Raw genomic sequence first — 24,135 nt, 5'->3', positions numbered from 1 at the left:
TATATATATATATATATCCCACATCTTCTTTATCCATTCATCATGTCCATATCCTTGATGGACATTTGGGTCTCTCCATCCTTTCGCTATTGTTGATAGTGCTGCTATAAACATTGGGACGCATGTGCCCCTTTGAATCAGCACTCTTGTAGCCTTTGGACAAATACCTAGCAGTGCAGTCGCTGGGTCGTACGGTTGTTCTATTTTTAATTTTTTTGAGGAACCTCCACACTGTTTTCCAGAGTGGCTGCACCAGTTTGCATTCCCACCAGCAGAGAGAAGTGTTCCTCCTTCTCTGCATCCTCGCCAACATCTGTTGTTCCCAGAGTTGTTAAGGTTAGTCATTCTGACAGGTGTGGGGTGATATCTCATTGTGGTTTTGATAAGCCATTTTTTAATACATGTTCTGTAATTTTACTAAGAATCAATCATCTGTTTTTCAGTTTCCAGAATTCACCATCGAGAATTTCACCCTTTGAAAATGTGGACATTTGCTGTATTGTGAGTTCTTCAGATTATGTAAAGGGGACAAAATTTCACTTACATAATACTTCTGATTTCTAGAATACCATGTGTCCAGGGGCTGAACTCATTTAAAATGCTAAGGATCCTGTCATTTAAAATGCCAAGGATCCTAAAATACTGTTTTAGTTGATCATTAATGAACTTATAACTAACATAAAGAATTTTCCTCACTCCTCATTTTACATCATTTCTTCATGTTCCAAGCTTTAGCTATTTATATACGTTTCCATACCGTTAAAATAATAATATAATTAGCATTATTACAGAAGATATCTTATTTACCTAGATCACTCATGAGAATCAACTTTAAAATTACAGCAAATAATAGTAGAATTTAGTAAAGTGGGAGGAAAGCAACATGTAAAAATAAATATCCTTTATATATATAAACACTAAGTTAAAGATGTAATTAAAGAAAAGACTCCATAGCAACAAAACAGATAAAATGCCTAGGAATAACCTTAACAAGAATGTGCAAGATCTGTATGAATTTTAAAATGCTACCCACATAAAAGAAAACTTGAACAAATGGAAAGTAACATCATGTTCTTGGATAGAGAGAATATATAATGATGTCACTTTTCCAAAGTGGTCTATAAATTTAATATGATCCGTAGAAAAATATTGGCAGGAGTTTTTAAAATTAAACAGGCTTATTTTAAGTTTACATGGAGAAATAAAAGAGGATTGAAAGGAAAATCCTGGAAAAGTAACAAAGAGAAGCTGGCCCAGCCAGATTGAAAAATGTATTATAGGGGCTCCTGGCCAGCTCAGTCCATATAGCATGTGATTCTTGATCTCGGGGTTGTAAGTGTGAGCCCCACACTGGACGTAGAGATTACTTTAAAATAAAAATCTAGGGGCCCCTGGGGGGCTCAGTGGGTTAAGTGTCTGACTTCAGCTCAGGTCATGATCTCACAGTTCATGGGTTCGAGCCTCACGTCAGGATCTCCGCTGTCAGCCCAGAGCCTGCTTTGGATCCTCTGTCTCCCTCTCTCTCTCTGCCCTTCCCCCTTTAACACTCTCTCAAAATAAATAAATAAACATTAAAAAATAATACAATTAAAATCTTTAAAAAAAAGAAGAAAATATTATAAAGCGACACTAATTAAAGCTGTGGGTGATGTCCTGTGTGTGAACAACTCTATGCAACAGAATAGAAATGAAAAGAGACCCAAATACATGTCGAAATTTTGTATTGATAAAGGTTTGCATTATTGAATTCATTAATTACTTTTTAAAATGTTTATTTATTTTGAGAGAGGCAGAGACAGAGAGCGAGCGGGGTAGGGGCAGAGAGAGAGGGAGACAGAGAATCCCAAGCAGGCTCTGCAGCTGTCAGCACAGAGCCTGATGCGGGGCTCGAGCTCGTGAACCAGGACATCATGACCTGAGCCGAAATCAAGAGTTGGATGCTTCACCAACTGAGACATCCAGGCGCCCCAAGAATATGCATTATTTAATGAGTGGTGTTGGTGCAACTGAATCAACACCCAGGGGGAAAATGTTGGGTCCATACCGCATACCCTTCATCCAAATCAATCCTGTGTAGATGAATATCCAATCATAATTAATGTAAAATACTAGAAGCTATCTAAACTTAAGGGCACAACAATGCTGAATGTAAAAGAACGGAAAAAGGCATACCACGCAAACATAAACCAAAAAGAAAATTATGTAAAGTAGATATAGTAGACTTCAAGGCAAAAAGCATTACTAGAAATAAAGAAGGGCACTTCATATCAATCACTGCAACTTACCAGGAAGCTGTAAATTTGTATATATTTAACAACAGTCTCAAATTACGTACAGCAACAGAGCTATAAGGAAAAAATAGACGAATTTACAGTCATAAGAGGAGACTGAACACACCTCACTGTAAACAGCAAGGCTAAACTGATAGAGAGTATCTCTTTCAGAATCAGTAGACCCCCCCAAAAAAAAAATCAGTAAGGTAGAAAAAAACTTAAATAATATGAGGATCAAATGGAATTCAGCAAGCACGTATAGTCCACCATACCTAACGACTGCAAACTACAAATTATTTTCAAGCACACTGGAACATTTTATTACTATTATTTTTAATGTCTATTTGGGGGAGAGAGAGAGAGAGAGCATAAGCAGGGGCGGGGCAGAGAGAGAACAGGGGACAGAGGAGCAGAAGCAGGCTCCGTGCTGACAACGGTGAGCCCGATGCCGGGCTCGAACTCACCAGCTGTGAGATCATGACCTGAGCCGAAGTCACACATGAGATCGTGATGTGAGCTGAAGTCAGATGCTCAACTGACTGAGCCACCCAGGTGCCCTGCAGTTGGAACATTTAAAAGAACGACGGTATTGTGCTGTAGAACAAATTTCAATGGATTGAACGTATACAAAGCATGTTTCTTGCTGTCATTGCAGGTAAGCTAGAAATCTGTGACAAGGTAACTACAAATTCTGTTTTACAAATTAGGAAATAGCCTCGGTTAAGCATCCGACTTTTCATCTCAGCTCAGGTGTTGATCTCACGGTTCTTGGCATTGAGCTCCATTGGGCTGTTCACTGACGGCCCAGAGCCTGCTTGGGATTCTCTCTCCCTCTCTCTCTGCCCCTCCCCTGCACTGTCTGTCTGTCTCTGTCTCAAAATAAATAAATGAACAAAAATAAAATCTTGGGAAAAAACACCCAATTATAATTGGAGTTAGAGGAGAATTTGAACTGAATGATAATAAAAATAGTACATGCCAAAATTTACAGGATGGGGCTGAAGCTATGCTTTACCAAGGAAATGTATACTAAATGCATATATTAGGAAAAAAGAAAAGCTGACGATGGGTGAGCCTCGTGTTATCTCAAAAACCTAGAAGTAAATTAAACCCAAAGAAAGTAGAAGAAAGAAAGTGTGCGTGCAGAATGTCGGGAAGGACATATACTCAAAATAATAGAAGTTTTTAATCTCCTGGGGTAGGATTTTGAATTGATTTCACTTTTCTATATTGTTTAAATAAGCTACAACAAACAAAGCCATTTTCACGTTAGGAAAGAGAGTAGTAGAGGAAAACACAGGATAATCTTTTTGTTGTTTTTTAAGTAAGCTCTACACCCAGCGTGGGGCTTGAACTCACGACCCTGAGATCAAGACTTGCGCGCTCTGTAGACTGAGCCAGCCGGGTGCCCTGGTTTTTTGTTTTTTGTGGGTTTTTTTGCATACATATATTTTTTTAATTTAATTTTTTATTTTTTAAAATGTACATCCAAATTAGCGTATAGTGCAACAATGATTTCAGGAGGAGATTCCTTAGTGCCGCTTCCCCATTTAGCCCATCCCCCCTCCCCCAACCCCTCCCGTAACCCTCAGTTTGTTCTCCAGGTTTGAGTCTCTTCTGTTTTGTCCCCTTCCCTGTTTTTAGATTATTTTTGTTTCCCTTCCCTTATGTTCGTCTGTTGTGTCTCTTAAAGTCCTCATATGAGTGAAGTCATAGGATATTTGTCTTTCTCTGACTAATTTCGCTTAGCATAATACCCTCCAGTTCCATCCACATAGTTGCAAATGGCAAGATTTTGTTCTTTTTGACGGCCGAGTAATACTCCATTGTATAGATATACCACATCTCCTTTATCCATTCATCCATCGATGGACATTTGGGTTCTTTCCATCCTTTGGCTATTGTCAATAGTGCTGCTATAAACATGGGGGTGCATGTGTCCCTTTGAAACAGCACACCTGTATCCTTGGATAAATACCTAGTAGTGCAATGGCTGGGTCGTAGGTTAGTTCTATTTGGTTTTTTGAGGAACCTCCATACTGTTTTCCAGAGTGGCTACACCAGCTTGCATTCCCACCCTGGGTGTTGTTTTTATAAAATAATCTAGACTGTTGTAGCGACATACCAGAAGCCATGTAAGCAAAAAGACTGGTACGCTCCACCTCGTGCATGAACATTTTCTAAATGGTTAAAAATGCTGTTAAGAACAGCAAAGACTGACAGTAAACTGGGAAAATTATTTATAACTCATCACAAATGTCTAATTGCTTTCATACAAAAAAGGAAAGAAAGAAAACAATAAGCCTTCACATAAATCACTACGAAAACAATGAATGGTCATTTAAAAGAGGCAAAGGCTATAAGGATTCACAGAAAACGAGAAAGGAAATACAAATGAACGCTAAGCTTATCAGAAGACATTTAGCTAAGGGCGCCTGGCTGGCTCAGTTGACAGAGCATGTGACCCTTGATCTCAAGATCCTGAGTTCAAGCCCCACATTGGACACAGAGCTTACTTAAAAAAAAAGAAAAAAAAAATCAGCCTCACTCTTCATAAAAGAGGTAGATGGACATTAAAATTGTTCTGAGATTCCATTTCAATCACGGAATTAGCAAAAACAGCTCTTTTGTTAACCATGACCTGTTTGGGGGAGGGGGGCGGGGGGAGACCTTGTTGTTTCATTTATTGCTAACGGTACTACAAATTGCTTTACTCTTTCTGGACGGTAATTTGGCAATATTTAGCAACACTTAAAATGCACACATCTTTGGAGACAGCAGTTCCATATATGAGTATTTATTGCACATGTACAAAATGGTGGATAGACCAGGCTATTTACTGCAGCACTGTTTGCGACAGCAAAAAAACTGAACACAATCTAAATATCTCTCCATGAGGGTCTGGTTGGAGAAGTTATGGCAAATCCCTACATTGGGAGGTACTTCCTAAAGAAGAGGGGGAGAGAGAAGGAAAAGAAAAATGAGAAAATGAGAAAAATAGTTGTATATGCATTATATTAATAATAATTGTATATTATGATATATTACTATATTATATATTATTATAATATTATAATATATAATAATAATATATATATAACTAGCTGGAGGAGAGGGCCCCTAGAGAAGGGACCTAAGCTGCCAAGGAATGAGGTAAGAGGGAGACTTAACGTTTGACTCTACATCCTTTTGCACCTTTTGAATTCTGAGCAGGTGCATGGATTAGCTATTCAAAAGAAAATATTTTTGAACTCCAGGTATATAAAATTTTGTGTTCTGATGTTTGTCTCATAACTATTTTCATATAGCATATCGCATAGAATTAATTAATGGTTCCTACGAGCATTCTCCCCCTTCCATGATAAATAATGATCTTTCCTCGTGGCTTCCTGCCTTACCTGTGCTCTCGGTCTGCCTAGAACGCCTTACCTCCCCTGCTCTCTCCTCGCCTGCACATCCAGGGGATTCATCCTAAGAGTTGGGGTTCAAAGGCCATCAGCCTTACCCTGTTCTCTCAGGCATTGTCGCTCAGACAGTACTTTGTACACCTGGGGAACAGAGACTTTTTTTTTTGATGGTAATTGTCTGCGTATTAGTTCCTCCTCCCCAATGAAAAGAGGTCTTTTCATCTCTGTTAACCAAATCCTCTGGCACCCCCAGATCTTCCCAGCTGGTAGGTAGAAGGGAAGTCACATTAACAGTGAAACTCAGAGTCCACAGTTCCCAAGTTCCTATGAGCACCTCAGGGGGGCCCACGCGCACGTCAGCCCATTCCAGGGAAGAGGTTGGTTGTCACATACGTGTTCCTGCAGTTCTGCCGTGCTTGCATGTGCAAGTGGGGGTAGGGGCAGAGAGAGAGAGAGAGAGAGAGAGAGAGAAGAGAGAGAGAACTCCAAGCAGGCTCTGCACTGTCAGCCCAAAGCCTAACTCGGGGCTCGATCTTAGAAATCGTGAGATCATGACCTGAGCTGAAATTAAGAGTAGGACTGACTGAGCCACCCAGGCACCCCAGGGCTTTCTTTCTTGGAGGCTGACTGTGCCTCACTTTCTTCAAATGTAAATGAGGACAATGAGAGTACCTGCCTTGAGGTTGTGGCCAGATGTAAGGGAGTTGATTTTGCAAAATGCTTAGGACACTGCCTAGCACACAGTAAGCACTATATAAACGTTAGTTGTTATGGTTCTCTTTACCAAGTGCTTCTAAGTGCGGACCCGATTTTTCCCAGGGCATAACGGAGACAATGTTATAATTTATGATAATTCTTTGCTAGGCAATAACAGAAAAATCTCCAAAATTGGCTGCCCATCTGCACGTATCCTCTGTAGGGTGGCTCCCTCCCTCTAATAGAGCCAGCAATCCCTTCACCATTTTGAGGTGTCTTCCAGCATATTGGAGTCTGGACCAACCCCATAAAGACCAGAGCAGGGAAAACTTTCAATTTCTTCTCTAATCTGTGGTCTATTTCTCCTTCCGTCCAGGAGCTACCTTTTCCTACGATGGCTGACAATGGGACTTTCAACTACTTTCAGGGCCTCCCCTATATACCCAACTGTACTATCCCATCAAAAGAAAGGTCTCGCATCAGTGAATTTTCTAGACTTGAATTATCCAATCAATCCTGATCAATCCTTTTTTATAGCTGTTTTAGGGTCATTTCCGTGAGGACAAGGACTCTGCCTGCCTTGTACATGACTGTATTCCCAGTGCCTGGAGGTAATAGGGACTCCATAAACATTTGCTCATGAATGAGTTCTTCCTTTGAAAAAAGAAGCTCAGGCCTGCATACTCTTCTCTCAGTTTTCTAGGTCCTAGCTTCTCATCACTTATCAGAATTACACAAAGCAAGAATGAGCTTAAGTCCATAATTTAAAAATAAATATTTCACAAAAGTAAATATACCCTACAGAGTTGCAACTATGCCTCCCATAGGGATGGCTCTTTGTACTTTCATACACGTTATGAACTCTGCTTTTTACTAAATGGTCTAATAAGGTAATTCTCCAACACAATTAAACAAAAATAAGATTCAGATTTTAAAAGACAGCTTTTTTAGTGCTTACCTTTCCCACTAAGATTTTCATTCATTTTATTTATTTTTTAAATATTTATTTATTAAGAAATCTCGGGGCGCCTGGGTGGCTCAGTCGGTTAAGCGGCCGACTTCGGCTCAGGTCATGATCTCATAGTCAGTGAGTTCGAGCCCCGCGTCGGGCTCTGTGCTGACAGCTCAGAGCCTGGAGCCTGTTTCAGTCTGTGATTCCCTGTCTCTCTGCCCCTCCCCCGTTCATGCTCTGTCTCTCCCTGTCTCAAAAATAAATACAATGTTAAAAAAAATTTTTTTTTTAAAAAAGAAATCTCTACACCCAACATGGGACTCAAACTTATAACCCCAAGATCAAGAGTCACATGCTCTTCTGACTTAGCCAGCCAGATGTCCCAGATTTTCATTTATTTTTAAAAATACTGACTGAGCACCTACTTTGTGATAGGCACTACAGTACATTATTACATTTTAGAAATACAGCAATGAACCAGATAGACACACAGTCCCTACCTTGAACTTCCAGTCTTTTAAGACAATTAAACAATTAACAAAGTGTGATGAGTCCTTAACATAGGGGAAGTATTCTAAGGACTAGTGGTCTGGCTGCAGTTGAGAGAGGGCGGGTCTGCATTGATCGTTTTTGTATTTTGAGATTCCAACTTAAGATTTTGTTTGTAAATTTGGCTCTGCTACTACAGAAGGTTTGAAAATTACTGCTATAGGGGCGCCTGGGTGGCTAAGTCTGTTAAGCGTCCGACTTCGGCTCAGGTCACGATCTCGCGGTCCATGAGTTTGAGCCCCGCATCAGGCTCTGGGCTGACGGCTCAGAGCCTGGAGCCTGCTTCCGATTCTGTGTCTCCCTCTCTCTCTGCCCCTCCCCCGTTCATGCTCTGTCTCTCTCTGTCTCAAAAATAAATAAAAAACGTTAAACAAAAAATTTAAAAAAAAAGAAAAAAAAAAGAAAATTACTGCTATATACTTAATCTGAATTTCATCCTGAAAGCCTATTATGTGAGTGAATGAATGAAGGAATGAATGAATAAAGAGACATTGCATTTATAGTTACAACCCTATAAGCATTACTATCCTCCTTTTAAAACATTTTTTCTTCAGGGGCACCTGGGTGGCTCAGTTGGTTAAGCATCTGACTGTGGCTCAAGTCATGATCTCACAGTTCATGAGTTTGAGCCCCTTGTCGGGCTCTGCTTCAAATTCTGTGTCTCTCTCTCTGCCCCTCCCCTGCTTGTGTGTGTGTGTTTCTCTCTCTCTCTCTCTCTCTCTCTCTCTCTCTCTCTCAAAAATAAATAAATAAACACTTAATAAAACATAGCAACAGAACTGTAAAAACAACAACAACCACCAATAAAGCTTTTTTTTTCCCCCAGTTTATTTGTTTGAGAGACTGAGAATGGGGCAGAGAGAGGAAAGAGGGAATCCCAAGCAGGCTCCTCTCAGCAGGAGCTGGGATGCAGGGCTCAATCTCACCAACTGCAAGGTTGTGACCTGAGCTGAAATCAAGAGTTGCAGGCTTAACTGAGCCATCCAGGCACCCCACTAGCCTCCTTTTGCGCGTGAGAAAATACTGTTCGCACAATTACTCTCCAAAATCTTTTCCCCCCAACTGTATTGAGGAGTAACTAACAAATATTTTTGTATATATTTAAAGTGACGATTTGGTATACATGCATGTATATCCATCATAAACATGTACACATGATGATTATAAATACACATACGTTGTGGAATGATTACCAAGATCAAGATAATGAACACATGCTTCACATAGCTGACTCACATAGTTAATTCTTTGTGTGCGTGCGTGTGTGTATGTGTGTATAGTGGGAATGCTTAGGATCTACTCTCAACAACTTTCAAATAAATATACAACACCATATCATCAACCATAGTTAGCATGCTGTACATTAGATCCTTGGAATTTATTCTTTTTCTTAGAAAGTTTGCACCATTTAACCTACATTTCCCCATCGACCCCTCACCCCATCACCAAAGTCATATGACAATTAAATTGCAAAGCCTCGTTCCTAATCTCTGTAATCTGTACCACTCCACAGTGCCTACACCCAAAAGGGAATAAATCTTTACTTCCCAGAGAAGAGAGGCTGCTAGTAAGGTATTGCAAGGCTTTGCCTTAGCTTTATCCAATACGTAATTTTTTTTTTTTTAAGAAAGAAATATATGGCATGCTAATAAAAGACAAAAACCGCATTATCATCCTAATGAACACATACAAAAAAAGCATTTGGAAAAAATCCAACATCCATTCATGATAAAAAACCCTCAACACCACAATAAAAAGGGAACTTTCTTAACCTGATAAAGGGCCATCTATGAAGAGCTTACAGCTAACATCATAATGAAAAAAGCCAATGCTTTTCCTCCTAAAATCACAACAAGACAGGGATGTATGCCCTCAAAACTTTTATTCAACATTGTACTGGAAGTTACAGCCATTAGAAATGAAGATACAGCATGCTTATAATTAAGATATAGCTTTGTAAATGGACGATAGAATTTGACGAATCTGATTCAAAATTACTGCCACAGGCTGATTAAGGGAGTAAACATGATATGTAAATTAAAGCCAAAATTGTGTGTGGGTTGAAAAGCCAACGGGAAGATACAAAATTCTGCAAAAGTATGACCAGATACCTACTGTGTGCCATGCACCAGAATCCTTCCTGGGTGATTTAAATCCAGATTAAAAAATGTCTAGGCTAGACTAAGGCAAGTTTTCCTGCGATCTTTAAACTGCTTGGGAACTTATTAAGAATTCTCTAATTCGATTGTGTTAATTCTTCAGGACCGAGGGTGTGTATACTTTGATTCCCCATGGTTTCCAATCATTATCACGAGATCAATATCCTTCTGTTGGATGACTGCTTTGCCCCTGCTACCTGAACCGAACTACATGGAAGCTAAGGAAGCTTATCCAAACACGTGAACAGCGCGTTTCAGGAAGACAGTGCCCCGCACAGTGCCTACACCAGCCTGAAATTCTAACAACTCTCCCAAGTTTGGGAAGGCGGCCGAGTTTTCTGAAACTCCTTCTCTGAGCATGAGCGGAAGTCACCCTTTGAGCAATCTGCGGGTTTTTTAGATAATAGGTACCATATTAAGAAGCAATCCGTTACGTTCTCTTTTTTCCGTTGCACCCACAAGCAAGTGACCAGGTGACGAATTTGTCTTCGTTACAAGAAAATAAAGACCGCACTCAAAGAAGCCCGAAGGCAGCCCAACAGCCCATCTTCCCACAGTAAAGATGGCGGCCCCCTGAGTGTAAACTGCAGGCAGTACCACTTCCGCGTTTCTCTGGCGCCCTCGTCCAAGATGGCGGACGAGGCTACCCGGCGTGTGGTGTCTGAGATCCCGGTGCTGAAGACTAACGCCGGACCTCGAGATCGTGAGTTATGGGTGCAGCGACTCAAAGAGGAATATCAGTCTCTTATCCGGGTTAGTTGTGCTTCTGCGGCCGGCCGCGTCGCCGAAGGGTTGCGGGTAATCGGGTGTCCTTGGGAATACGCTCCGTGTGGAAGCCGCTTCCGGTTATAAAGTTGAAGTCCCAAATTCAGAGAAACTGGACGATTGTGGGGCTGGGGGGCTTAGGAGGGTATGGGAGGGGGCAAAGGAAACTCAGTTTGGGAGCCCAGGCGGGGCCAAAGCAGCAGTTGTTTTAGGGATACGCCTCCCCGGAAGGTGACGTGTCCCTCTGGCTCCAGGTGTTTGCTGTCCTGGATGGAGGGGAGGCGGTCAAAAGGGATTCCTGGGGCTCCAAGTCCCTGGCTCGTCGCTCTGCTCCTTCCTTCACTCTTCCTGAGGGAGGCACAGGCTAAGGCTGAAAATTCAGGCGTTAGTTGCCAAGAGTTGAGGAGTGAAGCTCACAGTCAGGAATGAGCTATCTTCCCGGCTCATCTCCCTTCGTGGAAAAGGAAGAAAGTTTGTCTTCCTTGCCGTGGCCTCTGTTTCAAAGGGCAGCAGCACTTTATTCGCTAAAAACAACAACAACAACAACAACAACAACAACAACAACAACAAAAAACACCACATTTATTGTACACCTAGCACCTAGGAACGGGATCCAAAGCCGAATAAGCCGGAGCCTGCTGAGATGGGTAGAAACAAATCCTTACAATTCGTTAAGGGGCGGGAGAGGGGGAGGGAAAGATTGCTAGGATGTTTTGAGAGCAGAAGGTGAGATACCTAATCCAGCTTGGGTCTTGTCCGGGAGGGCTTCCTCGAAGAGGCAGTGCTTGAGCTGAGCCTGAAAGGGTAAACATAATCTGATCAACATGAGGATAAGAGAAAGATGTTGACGGGAAAAGAAACAGCATGAGCAAAAGCATAGAAGCTAGAAAGGGCACGATGCCTATGAAGAAACAGAAATGGAAGCAGTTCAGAGTTGCTAAAGCATCAAGTGTATGGCGGGGAATGGTAGACAAGGCTTGAGGGATCGGCTTGAGCTCTTGAAATTTCTGTTGTAGGCACTGGGATACCCTTTACAGTATTTTAAGCTGAGGGATAGCATGGTCAGATTGGGGTTAGGTCAATCACAATGGCAGTGGAGAGGAAAATGGAATTGAAAGAGATGAGATTGAAGGGAGGAAGCAAATTTAGGAGGCTGTCATTAATCCAGGCGAAAGAAAGGTGATGATCTAAGCTGGATAGGTATAGTTAGGATAGAGAGAAGAGGTAGATTTGAAGAACCTTCAAAGGGTAAATTCAGCAGGACATCGTGAAGGTCTGGGGAGAGGAGAGGAGAGGGAAGGTCAAGGATGATTCCCAGGGTTTGGCTTGCATGACTGAGTGAATGCGGTCATCGGAATTGGTGCAGTGAAGAAATGGTCTGAAGGACCAGGGGGAAATGCTGAGTTTGAGGTGCCTGTGAAGGGAAAGTAAAAGTTTCAACTTACAGGGGCACCTGGGTGGTTCAGTTGGTTAAGCTTCTGACTCAGGTCACGATCTCATGATTCATGGGATGCAGTCCGAGTCAGGCTCTGCGCTGTTGGCGAGGAGCCTGCTTGGGATTCTCTCTCTCTCTCTCTCTCTCTCTCTCTCTCTCTCTCTGCCTTTATCTCTCCTCCTCCCCCACTTGTGTGCATGCTCTCTCAAAATAAATGAGCTTTAAAAAAAAAAAAAAGTTGGGTACACACTAAGAAAGTAACCACACACTTTTCTGTTGAGGGAAGAGGACTGCCCTTGGTCTCAACTCCCTCCTCAAAGACCTCATTCTCTGCTTTTAGTACGTGGAGAACAACAAGAATGCCGACAATGATTGGTTCCGACTGGAGTCCAACAAGGAAGGGACTCGGTAGGCAGACCCTCTTGGTCGTTTGGGGGGGTGGGAATCTTACGTGGCTTGAGCACTTTAATGTCCCAGAGCCCACTGCCAGGCCTTCCCTGCCTCCTGTTAGCTGTCTCCCGCCCACAGTCCAGAGTGCCCCGGTTCCCATCCCATGAGTCTCCCAGGCTGATCACCTAAGCCAAGAAGATGTTATTTGAGCATGAGAAGAATGGGCAGATTGGACTGAGGTTTGGTCTTTGTTACAGGTGGTTTGGAAAATGCTGGTACATCCATGACCTGCTCAAATATGAGTTTGACATTGAGTTTGACGTAAGTCTGATGGAATGGGAAATACGGAAGTTAGTGGAAGGGGAGGGATTAGGTGGCTGTTAACAAGCTAACCTTTCTTGGAGGAACCAGAGAAAACTTTCAAAATGGGAGGGAAACGCTAAGGATTGGAGCAAGCAGAGAGGACAGCTACTCCTCTCCATGTCCAGCATCCCTGCGTCGGCATGCTGCTTGGGGGGTTTGTCGCACATTTCAGTTCAACCAAGAGATACGTGTGATTAGATTAGTTCCTTTCTATCCCGATGCTTGTGTCATTCAGGCCTTATATTTCCTCCAGATTCCTATCACATACCCCACTACTGCTCCAGAAATTGCAGTCCCTGAACTGGATGGAAAAACAGCAAAGATGTACAGGTAGGACTCAAAAGGAGATGGGAAAAGGTCTAAGAGGCCTTAGGAAAGACCTCTGGGAGACAACAATTGTCCTAGCGCCTAGAAGGCCTCCACGCTCCCCTCTACCGCACCTGGGCAAAGTACTCAGCTAACCTTGTGCCTAATTCTGATCACTGGCTATCATCTTGTGCTTCCAAGAGGCTGCTATGCTTTATGGTAAACCTTGCATGTCAACACCTTCTTCCTCCTGTCCCTCTCATAGGGGTGGCAAAATATGCCTGACTGATCACTTTAAGCCTTTGTGGGCCAGGAACGTGCCCAAGTTTGGACTCGCTCATCTCATGGCTCTGGGGGTAAGTTTGGGATATTTGGCATATTAGGGGAGGGAGAGGAATTAGGCACTGAGCAATGTAAGAAAAGTAACTGAAAGTAAACAGGGAATAACAGTGTTTTCCGTGGGCACGCTCATAAAAATCTGTCTAGGAAGGAGCTTCTGATGGGACAAGAGGCACTGACTCGGTGGTAGTAATCTCACAGGGTCTCCCTTGTGTTGCAGCTGGGTCCATGGCTGGCAGTGGAAATCCCCGATCTGATTCAGAAGGGCGTGATTCAGCATAAAGAGAAATGCAACCAATGAAGGATCAAGCCACTGAGGCAGGACAGAGGGACCTTTGACGGGCTATGTTCTGTTCCTGTTTCTGTGCCTCACTCCTACTCATCCACCTGCTTCCCCCCCAAGCCCCTCCACCCATAAATTGTTACTAAGTAGCCGCATCAGGCGTTGCTGAAAAAAATAACACAATCGCCACTGAATTTCTAAGGCTACACAGGGAGGGGAAAGACGGGGGCTTTGGAAAACCAAGGCAATTCATATCCCTTCCCCAGGTGGAACAATGTGAGATCCAGGAAGGATGGGAAGCAGGCTGGAAAGTGGGTGCATAGTCTTTTTGGTCTCTGGAGATAACTCATCAATAAAAGCTGCTTCCTCTGATGACCCGTGGTTCTCTTTGGTGACTGTGAAGACACAGTGAGCCGGCTGAGACCCAAGGCACATGTACAACGACCTTAGTGTGGAGGGAGGGGAAGATGGGGGATGCTGTGGTGAGGAGCTGGGAAATGAAAGGAAATCTTGACTGCTCTCCCTCCTGCTGAGATCTGCTTGCAGAGATCTGCTGGTGTCCTTTAGCGGGGTGCCTACCGCTTTGGTCTGCAAGATGCTTGAGGAATGGTTTTGCAGGACCAGCATTCCCCGCCCTCCAGGGATCTTCCCATCCCTGTGTGGAGTGCTGGATGCTTCTCCACCGGTCTGAGGGCCGGACCCAAGCATCGCAGCTTCCCACACTGGCACCCGGGCTCCCCGGCAAGGATCTGTCTGCAAGCCTGGGGGCCATACTACGACCCTCGGATCTTCATCCCTATGGTCACAGGACCCTATGGCTGCAGGGACTTGCTTTGGAGAGACGGTTTAAAAACCATTCAAAGCAGATCTGGGAACCGGCGGTCCTAAAGTTGGCTGCGTTTCCATGGTGTCGGCGGCAGAGCCAAGGGGGCGGGTTCACGCAGGCGCCGAGGAAGGAGGTGGGTGGATTCCGAGTGTGGGTGCGCAGGCGCCGTGAGAGGCGGTGAAGCCGGTGGCCGGTGGCCGGGCGGGACCAACAAAGATGGCGGCAGCCCCTGCGGCGGGAGAGATCTGGGCAACAGCTGCAGCGAAAGCTGCAGCCCGGCCCTCGGGGGGGCTGCACGGGGGTAGTAGGGGGTGGCCCTGAGCTGGGGCTTGGCCCCGGCTGGCCTCCCCCGTCGCCTCACCGGGGGACAGGTACGGGCCGGGGCGCTATGGCGTGGGGGAGGGGGGGGCCGCGGGAAGACCGCTCCAGACCCGAAAGGACGCCCTCCACAAAGGCAGGGCGCGGGGGGCCCAGCAGGCCTGGGGGATCCGGGCTGGAGGGACAGCATCCGTGGACCGCAGGGACTACGCCGCCGGACCCCGTAGCCAATCAGCGGCCTCGGCCTTTCTGCCCTCGAGGGGGGCGGACCCGGCTGAAGCCCTGCCGTGGTGGGAGAGGTGCGGAGATGAGGGTCTTGTTCGACCTCCCTCCCCGCCACTGCCCCTGAGCCCCAACACCTCGTTGCAGCTCAGACGTGGGGGAGGGAGTGATTCGCAAGGCACCCGTTTAGTCCGCTTCAGTGCAGCCCGGAGGGCAGGCAGGGGTTTGAGGGTGGGACGCTGTCTTTGGGGCTGTTTTCCTTGCATCCACACCCTCGTTTGTCCAGAGGTTCCAAGTGACCCAGGGCACCTCCCGTTGACTAGCCGGGTATGGGGGCCCTCGTCATGAGCGTTTAGATCATAAAGACCGCCGAGATAGAGACTGTCCTGGGTTTTTCAGTCAAGCTGTGTTCTGCAGGAAGGGGACGAGGAATACAGAAAGCCAACGCGGGGGGGCTGCTGTCATTCATTCCCTTACTCAACGGATACCGAGTATTTACTTTGTGCCCAATACGATGCCAGGTGCTGGGGATACAGTGACTGACGTGACAGACGGGGTACCTGCCTGTGGAGTATGTAGAAGCTAGTGTGGTAACCTACGTTCCCGCCTCCCTCCACATGCAAATACTGACCCTCTCTTCTCCTCCCAGGTCCAGCCTGTGGTGTCCACAATGCCCCAGGCCTCTGAGCACCGCCTGGGCCGGACCCGAGAGCCACCTGTTAATGTCCAGCCCCGAGTGGGATCCAAGCTACCATTTGCCCCACGGGCCCGAAGCAAGGAGCGCCGAAACCCAGCCCCCGGGCCGAACCCCATGTTAAGACCTCTGCCTCCCCGGCCGGGGCCCCCTGAGGAACGGCTCAAGAAACTGGAGCTGGGACGGGGTCGGACCTCAGGCCCTCGTCCCAGAGGACCCCTTCGGGCAGATCATGGAGTTCCCCTGCCTGGCTCACCACCCCCGACCACCGTGGCTCTGCCTCTCCCTTCCAGGACCAACCTAGCCCGTTCCAAGTCTGTGAGCAGTGGGGACTTGCGGCCTATGGGGATTGCCCTGGGAGGGCACCGTGGCGCTGGGGAGCTCGGGGCTGCTCTGAGCCGCCTGGCGCTCCGGCCTGAGCCACCGGCTTTGAGACGCAGCGCTTCTCTCCGCCGCCTCGGGGGCTTTCCCGGTCCCCCAACCTTGCTCAGTATACGGACGGAGCCCCCTACTTCCCATGGCTCCTTTCACGTCATATCGGCCCGGCCCTCTGAGTCTTTCTACTCCGATGACAAAATGGTGAGGACTTGTCCGGCACCCGTGGCCTTCCGTGCCCGTGCTCCTCTGTGCCTCCAGCTTTCTTGCCATCAGGTGGCTTTCCTTTCCCTCTTTTCCCCGAGTTCCTTTCCCAGTCCCTCATTGCAGCAGCTGGGACTCTCCTCTCCCTCACTTAAGTACCCTCGAGCCTCGCAGACCTTTTTTTCGGGGTTGTCTGTGAGTCCCCAGCACGGTGTGCCGTTTCAGTCCCCAGAGAATTAACCCAACCAGTTGGAATTCTTCTCCGCATCCCCGGTCCCCGGGCCCTTACTCTCCCTTGCTTCCCCTTCTCTCCTAGGATGCTGCCTGGGCCTAATTAATCTCTGGAGCTGAAGAGAGGCGGGCTCAGAGCATCTGAGTTAGGGTGGTTGTCCATTTCCCAAGCTAAGTGAGCTAGGTTGACTGCAGTTGTATCCATCAGGAGAGGGCTCAGGAAGGGGCCCCGGGGGGCGGGAGTGGGGCCTTGGGGGAAGCAAGGTGGGCATGGGGAGCGGCTGGGCAGCCATGCCCGTGCTTGGGGAGCTGCCCCAGGAGCTGCAGCGCCGGCCAGCTGGGCAGGCGAGTAAGTGGGGAGCAGGTGGGACAGCCCTGGCCGAGTCCGTGCTGCGCTCAGCTGCGATGGGCTTACATGCTCATGGCCAGTGAGGTAGGGGAGCCCCCAGTACCCGGTGGGGGAAAGAGGGTGGAGCTTGGGGGTGCAGTGCAGGGGTGGGGAAGCGGTGGGCAGCATGCTGTTGAAAGGTCGGAGTGCTGGGCGGGATAGATGGGAAACCGCTGACTCCACTCTGACCTTCCAGGCTCATCACACACTGCTCCTGGGCTCTGGTCACGTTGGCCTGCGAAACCTGGGGAACACGGTGAGAGCCAGCCTCCTGTCCTTCCTCCCTAACGGGAATGAGAAATGGTGCGGGCTGGGGGTGGCGGGGGGGCCGACCTGGGGGAGGTGGGGAAGGAGCGCACTGAAGCCCTTCTAGGCGTCAGGTCAGTGGTCTGCAGCAATGATGGCCGTGTCTCTCGTGCCTCCCAGTGCTTCCTGAATGCAGTGCTACAGTGTTTGAGCAGCACTCGGCCTCTTCGGGACTTCTGTCTGCGGAGGGACTTCCGGCAAGAGGTGCCTGGAGGGGGTCGAGCGCAAGAGCTCACTGAAGGTAGGGCAACACCTCTTGCTCCCCCCTTTCCGGGTCCTCTCCCCGACCTCTGGGTCCGCCTGCCAGGCACGGTGGCCCCGACCGTTGCATCTGGCCATCTGTTTTTCCTGCTGCCTGCTTCCCTAGAGGTGGTTCTCCGCCCTCTGAGCCACCCCTGGCCCGCCTCTTCTAGTCACTAACCTCGGTCTCCCCACGCCTGCCCCGACAGCCTTTGCGGATGTGATCGGTGCCCTGTGGCATCCTGACTCCTGTGAAGCTGTGAATCCCACCCGATTCCGAGCTGTCTTCCAGAAATACGTTCCCTCCTTCTCTGGATACAGGTGGGAGAGCCGGAGGGGAGGAGGCTCCTCTCTGGGCCGAGCAGGGGCCCTGGCCGCGTTGTTCTGGGCCCTCGGATGTCCTTCATCCGAGAAGTGGGGACCGACGTGCGGGTGGGGGGTCGTGTCTGGGGACCAGGTGGGGGTCGGTGGCCCACACCCTGTTTCTGGCCGCAGCCAGCAGGATGCCCAAGAGTTCCTGAAGCTCCTCATGGAGCGGCTGCACCTCGAAATCAACCGACGAGGCCGCCGGGCTGCACCAATCTTGGCCAGTGGTGCGGCTGCCTCTCAGCCCCGCCGCGGGGGGGCTCTGCTAGAAGAACCAGAGCTGAGGTGAGGTCACTCTCCCTCCTTCACCTTCCCGTACACGCTTGGCAGCCTTCACCCCACACAGAACTGGGCTAGTCCGGATGGAGGATGTAGGGTCCAGGGAACCGCTTAGCCCGGAAGCTGGTTGGAGAAGCAGCGCAGAGGTCGGAGGAGGGAGGGAGGCCAAGGGTACGGCTGGAGGCAGAGGGCAGTGCTGGGATGGCCCTGGGTTGAGGCAGAGGGGATAATTTACAACCAGGGACCTAAAGAGTTTCAAGCCAGGTGAAGACAGCTGTTCTTTCCCTGTCCTTCCTTATTCCCTTCTTTTCCCTCACCTTGGATTTCCCCGGAAAGCCCTCTGAGCCTTCTGAAGCGTTACTCCTTTGACCTACTCCTTTGACGCTTCTTTGAAATGTAGAGAAGGAGCTGGGGGTTGGTGGGGTGCAGGGCTGCGTGAGTCGTTTCCGTGGTGTTGGGGGGCCGCCCCGGTGTCCCCGCCGTCTCATGGGTGCTCCTCGCTTCCCTTGACCTGTGGTAGTGACGATGACCGAGCCAACCTAATGTGGAAGCGTTACCTGGAGCGAGAAGACAGCAAGATTGTGGGTACGGAACCGGGCAAAGCCACGCGGGCAAATCAGCGTGGGGGAGGGGTGCAGGCTTGGGAGAAAGACTGATAACCATGAAGGGGTGTGGGAGCGAGACTAGAGGGTGAAAATGCGGACGAGGGGCGAGGGGGTTAGGAAAAGAAGGGTCAGGAAGAGGGGTGGGAAGAGAGGAGGGGCCAAGGGAGCACCTCTGGCATCCCAGAATGACTGTCTGTCCCGCCTCTTCGCTTCTGTCTAGACCTGTTTGTGGGCCAGTTGAAAAGTTGTCTCAAGTGCCAGGCCTGTGGGTATCGCTCCACGACCTTCGAGGTTTTTTGTGACCTGTCCCTGCCCATCCCCAAGGTGGGAGTCCGGAGGATTCCAGGGTTGGATGGGACATGGGTTCTGTGACCCGTCCCTGCCCACCCCCAGAGCGTGGGAGGGAACCCTGTGGGAAGCACTGAAGCCTGGATTGATGGAGACGAGTTGGAGAAGCACATCCAGAACATGCTGACCTTTCATTCCTGTTTCCCCGCCCCCCCAGAAAGGATTTGCCGGGGGCAAGGTATCTCTGCGGGATTGTTTCAACCTTTTCACCAAGGAAGAAGAGCTGGAGTCAGAGAATGCTCCAGTATGTGGGGTTCCACAAGGGATACAGTAAGGGTGGGAGGCCTGGGGAGGGGGCCCATCTGAGTAAAAGGGGTCGCATGATGCTTTGATACGGGCGTAATATTTGTATGTCTGGGTTTGTGTCGGGCTCTCAGATACGGCCTAGGAATCCTAGGGCGCAGGGGAGTGGCCCCGAGGAGAAGGGAGTAATGGGAAGCGTGGTAAATTTGTGAGTTAAGGTGTCAGAAAAGCTGGCTGAGGGGCGGAGCACGTTAACATGACGTTATCTGACATTCGTTCAGGTGTGTGATCGATGTCGGCAGAAAACACGAAGTACCAAAAAGTTGACAGTACAAAGATTCCCCCGAATCCTCGTGCTCCGTATCCTGATCTTCAGATTCTTATTTGTCCCATCCGGTTGGCCCCCCTCGTTTTCCATGTCTGCCCAGGCTGGACGTTTGGCAATTGAGTTTTCCTTAGGAAAAGCCTGCCCTGCTCCCGGAGGGGAGGGGACAGCATTCAGTCCCCTTCAAATGCCCTCTGCCCCCCCCCCCCCCCGCACATGCTCCTTAACTAGGGCTTAGATCTTAATCGATTCTCTGCCTCCCGAGGCTCCATCAAGAAAAGTTCAGTAGGTGTAGACTTCCCGCTGCAGCGACTGAGCCTAGGGGACTTTGCCAGTGACAAAGCCGGTAAGTCTGGAAGGGAAGGTCCTGAAGAGCTCCTCTGAAGGGGAGGGAGAGCGGGCGGGAGCGGGCCCAGCTCTGGCCCTGGAATGTGGTCGACTCTCGCCTGACAGGAAGCCCCATCTATCAGCTGTATGCCCTTTGCAACCACTCGGGCAGCGTCCACTACGGCCACTACACGGCCCTGTGCCGGTGCCAGACTGGCTGGCACGTCTACAATGATTCTCGGTGAGACCCGCCCCCCCCATTCCTGCCCCATCCCCACCGCTGCTCCCCTGTCCCCCGTGTGAAGCCCCAGAAGGGCGGGGCGCTCTTCCTAGATGCCCCAGGTTGATCTTGCGGGGAGGAGGGAAGACCCGGGAGCCGTCACAAGCCCCGTCCCCTCTCCCCTCCTCCCAGTGTCTCCCCTGTCAGTGAAAACCAGGTGGCGTCCAGTGAGGGCTACGTGCTGTTCTACCAACTGATGCAGGAGCCACCCCGGTGCCTGTGACACCCCCTTTACGCCCTGGCACCTGTGACGCCCTTTCAACACCCTTAAGCCCCAGGCTCCCCATTTACCTCAGAGACGTCTATTTTTGTGTCTTTTTAATCGGGGAGGGGGGAGGCGGTGGTTGTAGCTCCCGTTATTTTTTTTATTAAGAAGTACCCTTCCACCTGGAGGCTCCCTCGTCTCCCAGCCCCATGTACAGAGCTGCCCAGGTCCCTGCCCGTGTACAGCCCCCAGACCCTCTACAACCTCACTTTTTGTGAATAAATTTATTAAGAAAAAGTGACGTCCTTCTCTGTATTTGCGCTTAGGGGGCAGATAAGAGAACCGGCGGAACGGGAGTCCCCCTGGGACCCAGTTCCCTCTCTGGACAGACGGGGGCGCTCTCGGGCGGAGGTGGGGGTGCCGGACCCGGACACGCGGGTGCCAACGTGGGGGCAAAGAGGGAAGGCACACCTGCGACTCGTGAAGCTACGGGGAAGCCAGTGCAAGCTCGGGGCGCCGTCTTCTGCCCGGAACGGGGCTGCCCCTCGAGGGCGAGGCACCCGAGGACCCCTGTTGACAAACACGGGGCGCGTTGCCGGGCGGCCCCGGCTCCCGTAGGCCCGGGCTGTTGCTAACATCAAGGAGCTGTTTACGGAGCCTCCTCCCCACGGAGCGGCCCGTGTCCCTGTCCGCTCTCCCTGCACCCAACGCTCGCCTCTCTCCCATCCCCCCCGCCTCTGGGCTGTCACCGTCGCCGGGCCTGGGACGCCTGAGCCGGGGCCCGCTGACCGGGCTCCAGTCCTCGCCGCCGCAGCCCCCGGGGAGGGCAGGGCCCGGCCGACCGCCCTCTCCAACTGGCACCTAAGCAGTTAACCGCCGCCCGGCGCCGCAGCCTCACGCAGGGCCGGCCTCCGCGGGGCGGGGCAGGGGCGGGGGGGGGGGGAGCCACCTCCGGCTCTGTGCTCTCATTGGTGGGCGTGATCCGGGGCCTCCCAGGGCCCGCCAATCCGGAGGCGGGAGGGAGTGGACGCGGAGTCGGAGGGCCCGAAGGGGGCGGACGGAGCGGCGGCGCCCGAGCCGCGGGCGTGGGGCCCCTCACGGCGCCACGAACCCTGCGCGGGCAGATAGCGCGGGCGGGGTCCTTATCCGCCTCCACGCCGGGCGCCGGCCGGGGAACCCGGAGACCTCTCCCTCCAGCTCCCTCGGCCCTCTCGCGGGTGGGTCCTGGGCCCTGGGCGGGGACCTCACCGGCCCCACCCCGTCCGCGGGCTCTGCGGGTTTCCCCTGGAGCAGTGGCCCGGACCGGGGGTGGAACGTGGAACCTGGGGGGCTTCCGCAGAGCAGGTGCAGCCCCGTCAGCCTGTCCGATCCCCCTCCCCCACCGCGCCCCCTACCCAGGCTACGCCCAGGCTTCCTAATGGGCCGGACCGTGGTCGTGCTGGGAGGAGGCATCAGCGGCTTGGCCGCCAGTTACCACCTGAGCCGGGCCCCCTGTCCCCCCAAGGTGAGTGCCCCGTCGTGCCAGAGGGAGGCTGCTTTAATACCCTCCTCTCCTTTCCAGCAAAAGGGAGTGCGCTGCCCTCTTCCCCTGCAGACCATTTACCCCGAGGCTATGTAGGCCGTGCCGCCCTCTTGTCCCCAGGTGGTCCTGGTGGAGGCCAGCGAGCGTCTGGGAGGCTGGATCCGCTCAGTCCGAGGGCCAGGTGGTGCTATCTTTGAACTTGGACCTCGAGGAATTCGGCCGGCGGGAGCCCTGGGGGCCCGGACCCTGCTCCTGGTGAGAAGGCTACGGAATGCCTAGGAGGGCTTGCGGAGGGCCCTTCACTAGAGGACAGGCTTGGGAGGGAGCATTGGTGGGCCAGTCCTTTCCTTAGTTTCTCCTCTTCCTGAGGATGTGTGGAGAGCAGGTTTCTGAGCTTGGCTTGGACTCAGAAGTGTTGCCTGTCCGGGGAGACCACCCAGCTGCCAAGAACAGGTTCCTGTACGTAGGTGGCGCCCTGCATGCGCTGCCCTCCGGCCTCAGGTAACGCCGTCACCTCCTGACTGCACCCCTGCCCGCCTGGCTTTCACCCCCTCCACGACTGCATCTCCCAGTCTGTCAGCCCTCCCGGCAAGAGGAGCCAGATGAATGGAAATAACTATGCCTTCCTCAGTGCAGGGGGCTCTTCCGCCCTTCACCGCCCTTCTCCAAACCTCTGTTTTGGGCTGGGCTGAGGGAGTTGACCGCGCCCAGGGGCAAAGACCCTGATGAGACTGTGCACAGTTTTGCCCAGCGCCGCCTTGGACCCGAGGTAACGTGGCCCCAGAGGCCCCGAAATCCCTCCCCTCCTAACCAGCTGCAGAGCCCTCCACTCATACCTGCCACCTAGGGGGGCTCTTCTGTAGGGCTTAGGGACGCCCCCTTCTCTTCACATCCAGTAGTCCTCAGAACAGTCGGGAGTGGATGCTCTCCGTTGCTTCCCATTCTTTTGCTACAGCGGGACTGCTCCCCAACCGAAACCCTACCCCACCCCTGTTCCCTACCTAGCAGGGCCAGCGGGAAGTAGGCTGTGCGGCTTCTTCCTTGGCCTCTCAATCCTGGTCTCACCCTTAAGGTGGCGTCTCTAGCCATGGACAGCCTCTGCCGAGGAGTGTTTGCAGGCAACAGCCGAGAGCTCAGCGTCAGGTCCTGCTTTCCCAGTCTCTTCCAAGCCGAGCAAACCCATCGTTCCGTTTTACTGGGGCTGCTGCTGGGAGCAGGTGAGTGGGGATTGGTTCAAGGGGTGAAGATATTAAGGACCGCCAGAGTAAGGGACTGGAGGCCAGGGTGCTGTTTTAATGATTCTTCCCTGCCTCCCCCTGTGCAGGGCAGAGCCCGCAGCCAGACTCCGCACTCATTAGCCAGGCCCGAGCCGAGCGCTGGAGCCAGTGGTCCCTCCGAGGAGGGCTGGAAACGTTGCCCCAAGCCCTTAACACCCACCTGACTAGTAGAGGAGTCCGTATTCTCAGAGGCCAGCCCGTCTGTGGGCTCAGCCTCCAGGCAGACAGGCGCTGGAAGGTAGGAGAGGCCCCTGGTGTGGAATGTGTGTCTAATTAGAGTTTCCATCTTTGCCTCTATGTTTTAACCAGGCCGGGGTGGGCCAGACTAGTTATTCATGGTTTTCCTAGATGCTGTTTAAGTACGGGCTACCCCGGGGTCTTAGACTTTATTTGTAGACCTTCCTCCGAGATCTGCCTGATCCAACTCTAGACAGAAGTAGTGCTTGTAAGTGGCTTAGGTAGGGGAAGGGCCAGCCCAGCTCCATTACGCATCTCAGAGAGGCCACGCTGGCTTGTCTGGTCTGCTTCCTGGAGTAACTGGGGGGGGGGGGGGGGGGGGGGGGGGGTGTGGGGCGGCCCCCCCCCTCTCCTCGCCGTGGCCCCCCCCTCCTCCTCCCCCGCTGTGTGCCGGGGTGGG

At 50.7% G+C, this 24,135-nt stretch overlaps 3 protein-coding genes across 10 annotated transcripts in view; all 3 read left to right on the top strand.

Annotated features, from left to right (window-relative positions):
• UFC1 (ubiquitin-fold modifier conjugating enzyme 1) overlaps positions 1-14,292 on the top strand; it is a 22,280-nt gene extending 7,988 nt beyond the window's left edge. Inside the window, exons 2-9 of one of the 3 annotated variants that reach the window (XM_049634657.1) lie at positions 243-336; positions 444-501; positions 10,140-10,789; positions 12,577-12,644; positions 12,884-12,947; positions 13,243-13,319; positions 13,561-13,651; positions 13,855-14,292. In XM_049634657.1, coding sequence (XP_049490614.1) covers positions 10,667-10,789; positions 12,577-12,644; positions 12,884-12,947; positions 13,243-13,319; positions 13,561-13,651; positions 13,855-13,935 — 504 coding nt within the window. In that variant the 5' untranslated portion in view covers positions 243-336; positions 444-501; positions 10,140-10,666 and the 3' untranslated portion in view covers positions 13,936-14,292. Of the gene's footprint in view, positions 1-242; positions 337-443; positions 502-8,719; positions 10,790-10,912; positions 11,449-12,576; positions 12,645-12,883; positions 12,948-13,242; positions 13,320-13,560; positions 13,652-13,854 lie in introns of those variants that run through there. The other 2 variants (XM_049634658.1, XM_049634656.1) reach the window with 2 other exon arrangements.
• Positions 14,293-14,900: 608 nt separating this feature from the next.
• USP21 (ubiquitin specific peptidase 21) lies at positions 14,901-21,089 on the top strand. 2 transcript variants are annotated; one of them, XM_049634644.1, is made up of 13 exons: positions 14,901-15,114; positions 15,933-16,556; positions 17,372-17,431; positions 17,602-17,722; positions 17,931-18,042; positions 18,217-18,372; positions 18,887-18,951; positions 19,192-19,295; positions 19,477-19,563; positions 19,844-19,922; positions 20,126-20,233; positions 20,341-20,455; positions 20,627-21,089. In XM_049634644.1, the coding sequence occupies exons 2-13, from the start codon at positions 15,954-15,956 to the stop codon at positions 20,715-20,717; spliced, it is 1,701 nt and encodes a 566-aa protein (XP_049490601.1). In that variant the 5' UTR covers positions 14,901-15,114; positions 15,933-15,953; the 3' UTR covers positions 20,718-21,089. The 2 variants fall into 2 exon arrangements, with proteins under 2 accessions (XP_049490601.1, XP_049490602.1); XM_049634645.1 differs by having other exon boundaries at positions 14,902-15,114; positions 15,933-16,295; positions 20,627-21,088.
• A 646-nt stretch (positions 21,090-21,735) lies between these two features.
• The window catches only part of PPOX (protoporphyrinogen oxidase), a 3,907-nt gene continuing 1,507 nt past the window's right edge, over positions 21,736-24,135 (top strand). The window contains exons 1-7 of one of the 5 annotated variants that reach the window (XM_049634633.1): positions 21,832-21,916; positions 22,098-22,203; positions 22,342-22,476; positions 22,607-22,722; positions 22,858-22,990; positions 23,294-23,438; positions 23,546-23,736. In XM_049634633.1, coding sequence (XP_049490590.1) covers positions 22,117-22,203; positions 22,342-22,476; positions 22,607-22,722; positions 22,858-22,990; positions 23,294-23,438; positions 23,546-23,736 — 807 coding nt within the window. In that variant the 5' untranslated portion in view covers positions 21,832-21,916; positions 22,098-22,116. Of the gene's footprint in view, positions 22,204-22,260; positions 22,477-22,590; positions 22,723-22,852; positions 22,991-23,293; positions 23,439-23,545; positions 23,737-24,135 lie in introns of those variants that run through there. The other 4 variants (XM_049634636.1, XM_049634634.1, XM_049634635.1 and 1 more) reach the window with 4 other exon arrangements.

This window comes from Panthera uncia, chromosome F1 (genome assembly GCF_023721935.1).
Source record: "Panthera uncia isolate 11264 chromosome F1, Puncia_PCG_1.0, whole genome shotgun sequence".
In the NCBI taxonomy this organism is placed as follows: domain Eukaryota; kingdom Metazoa; phylum Chordata; class Mammalia; order Carnivora; family Felidae; genus Panthera; species Panthera uncia.
The sequence above is the reverse complement of the archived record's forward strand: the minus strand, read 5'-3'. Positions and strand labels throughout refer to the sequence as shown.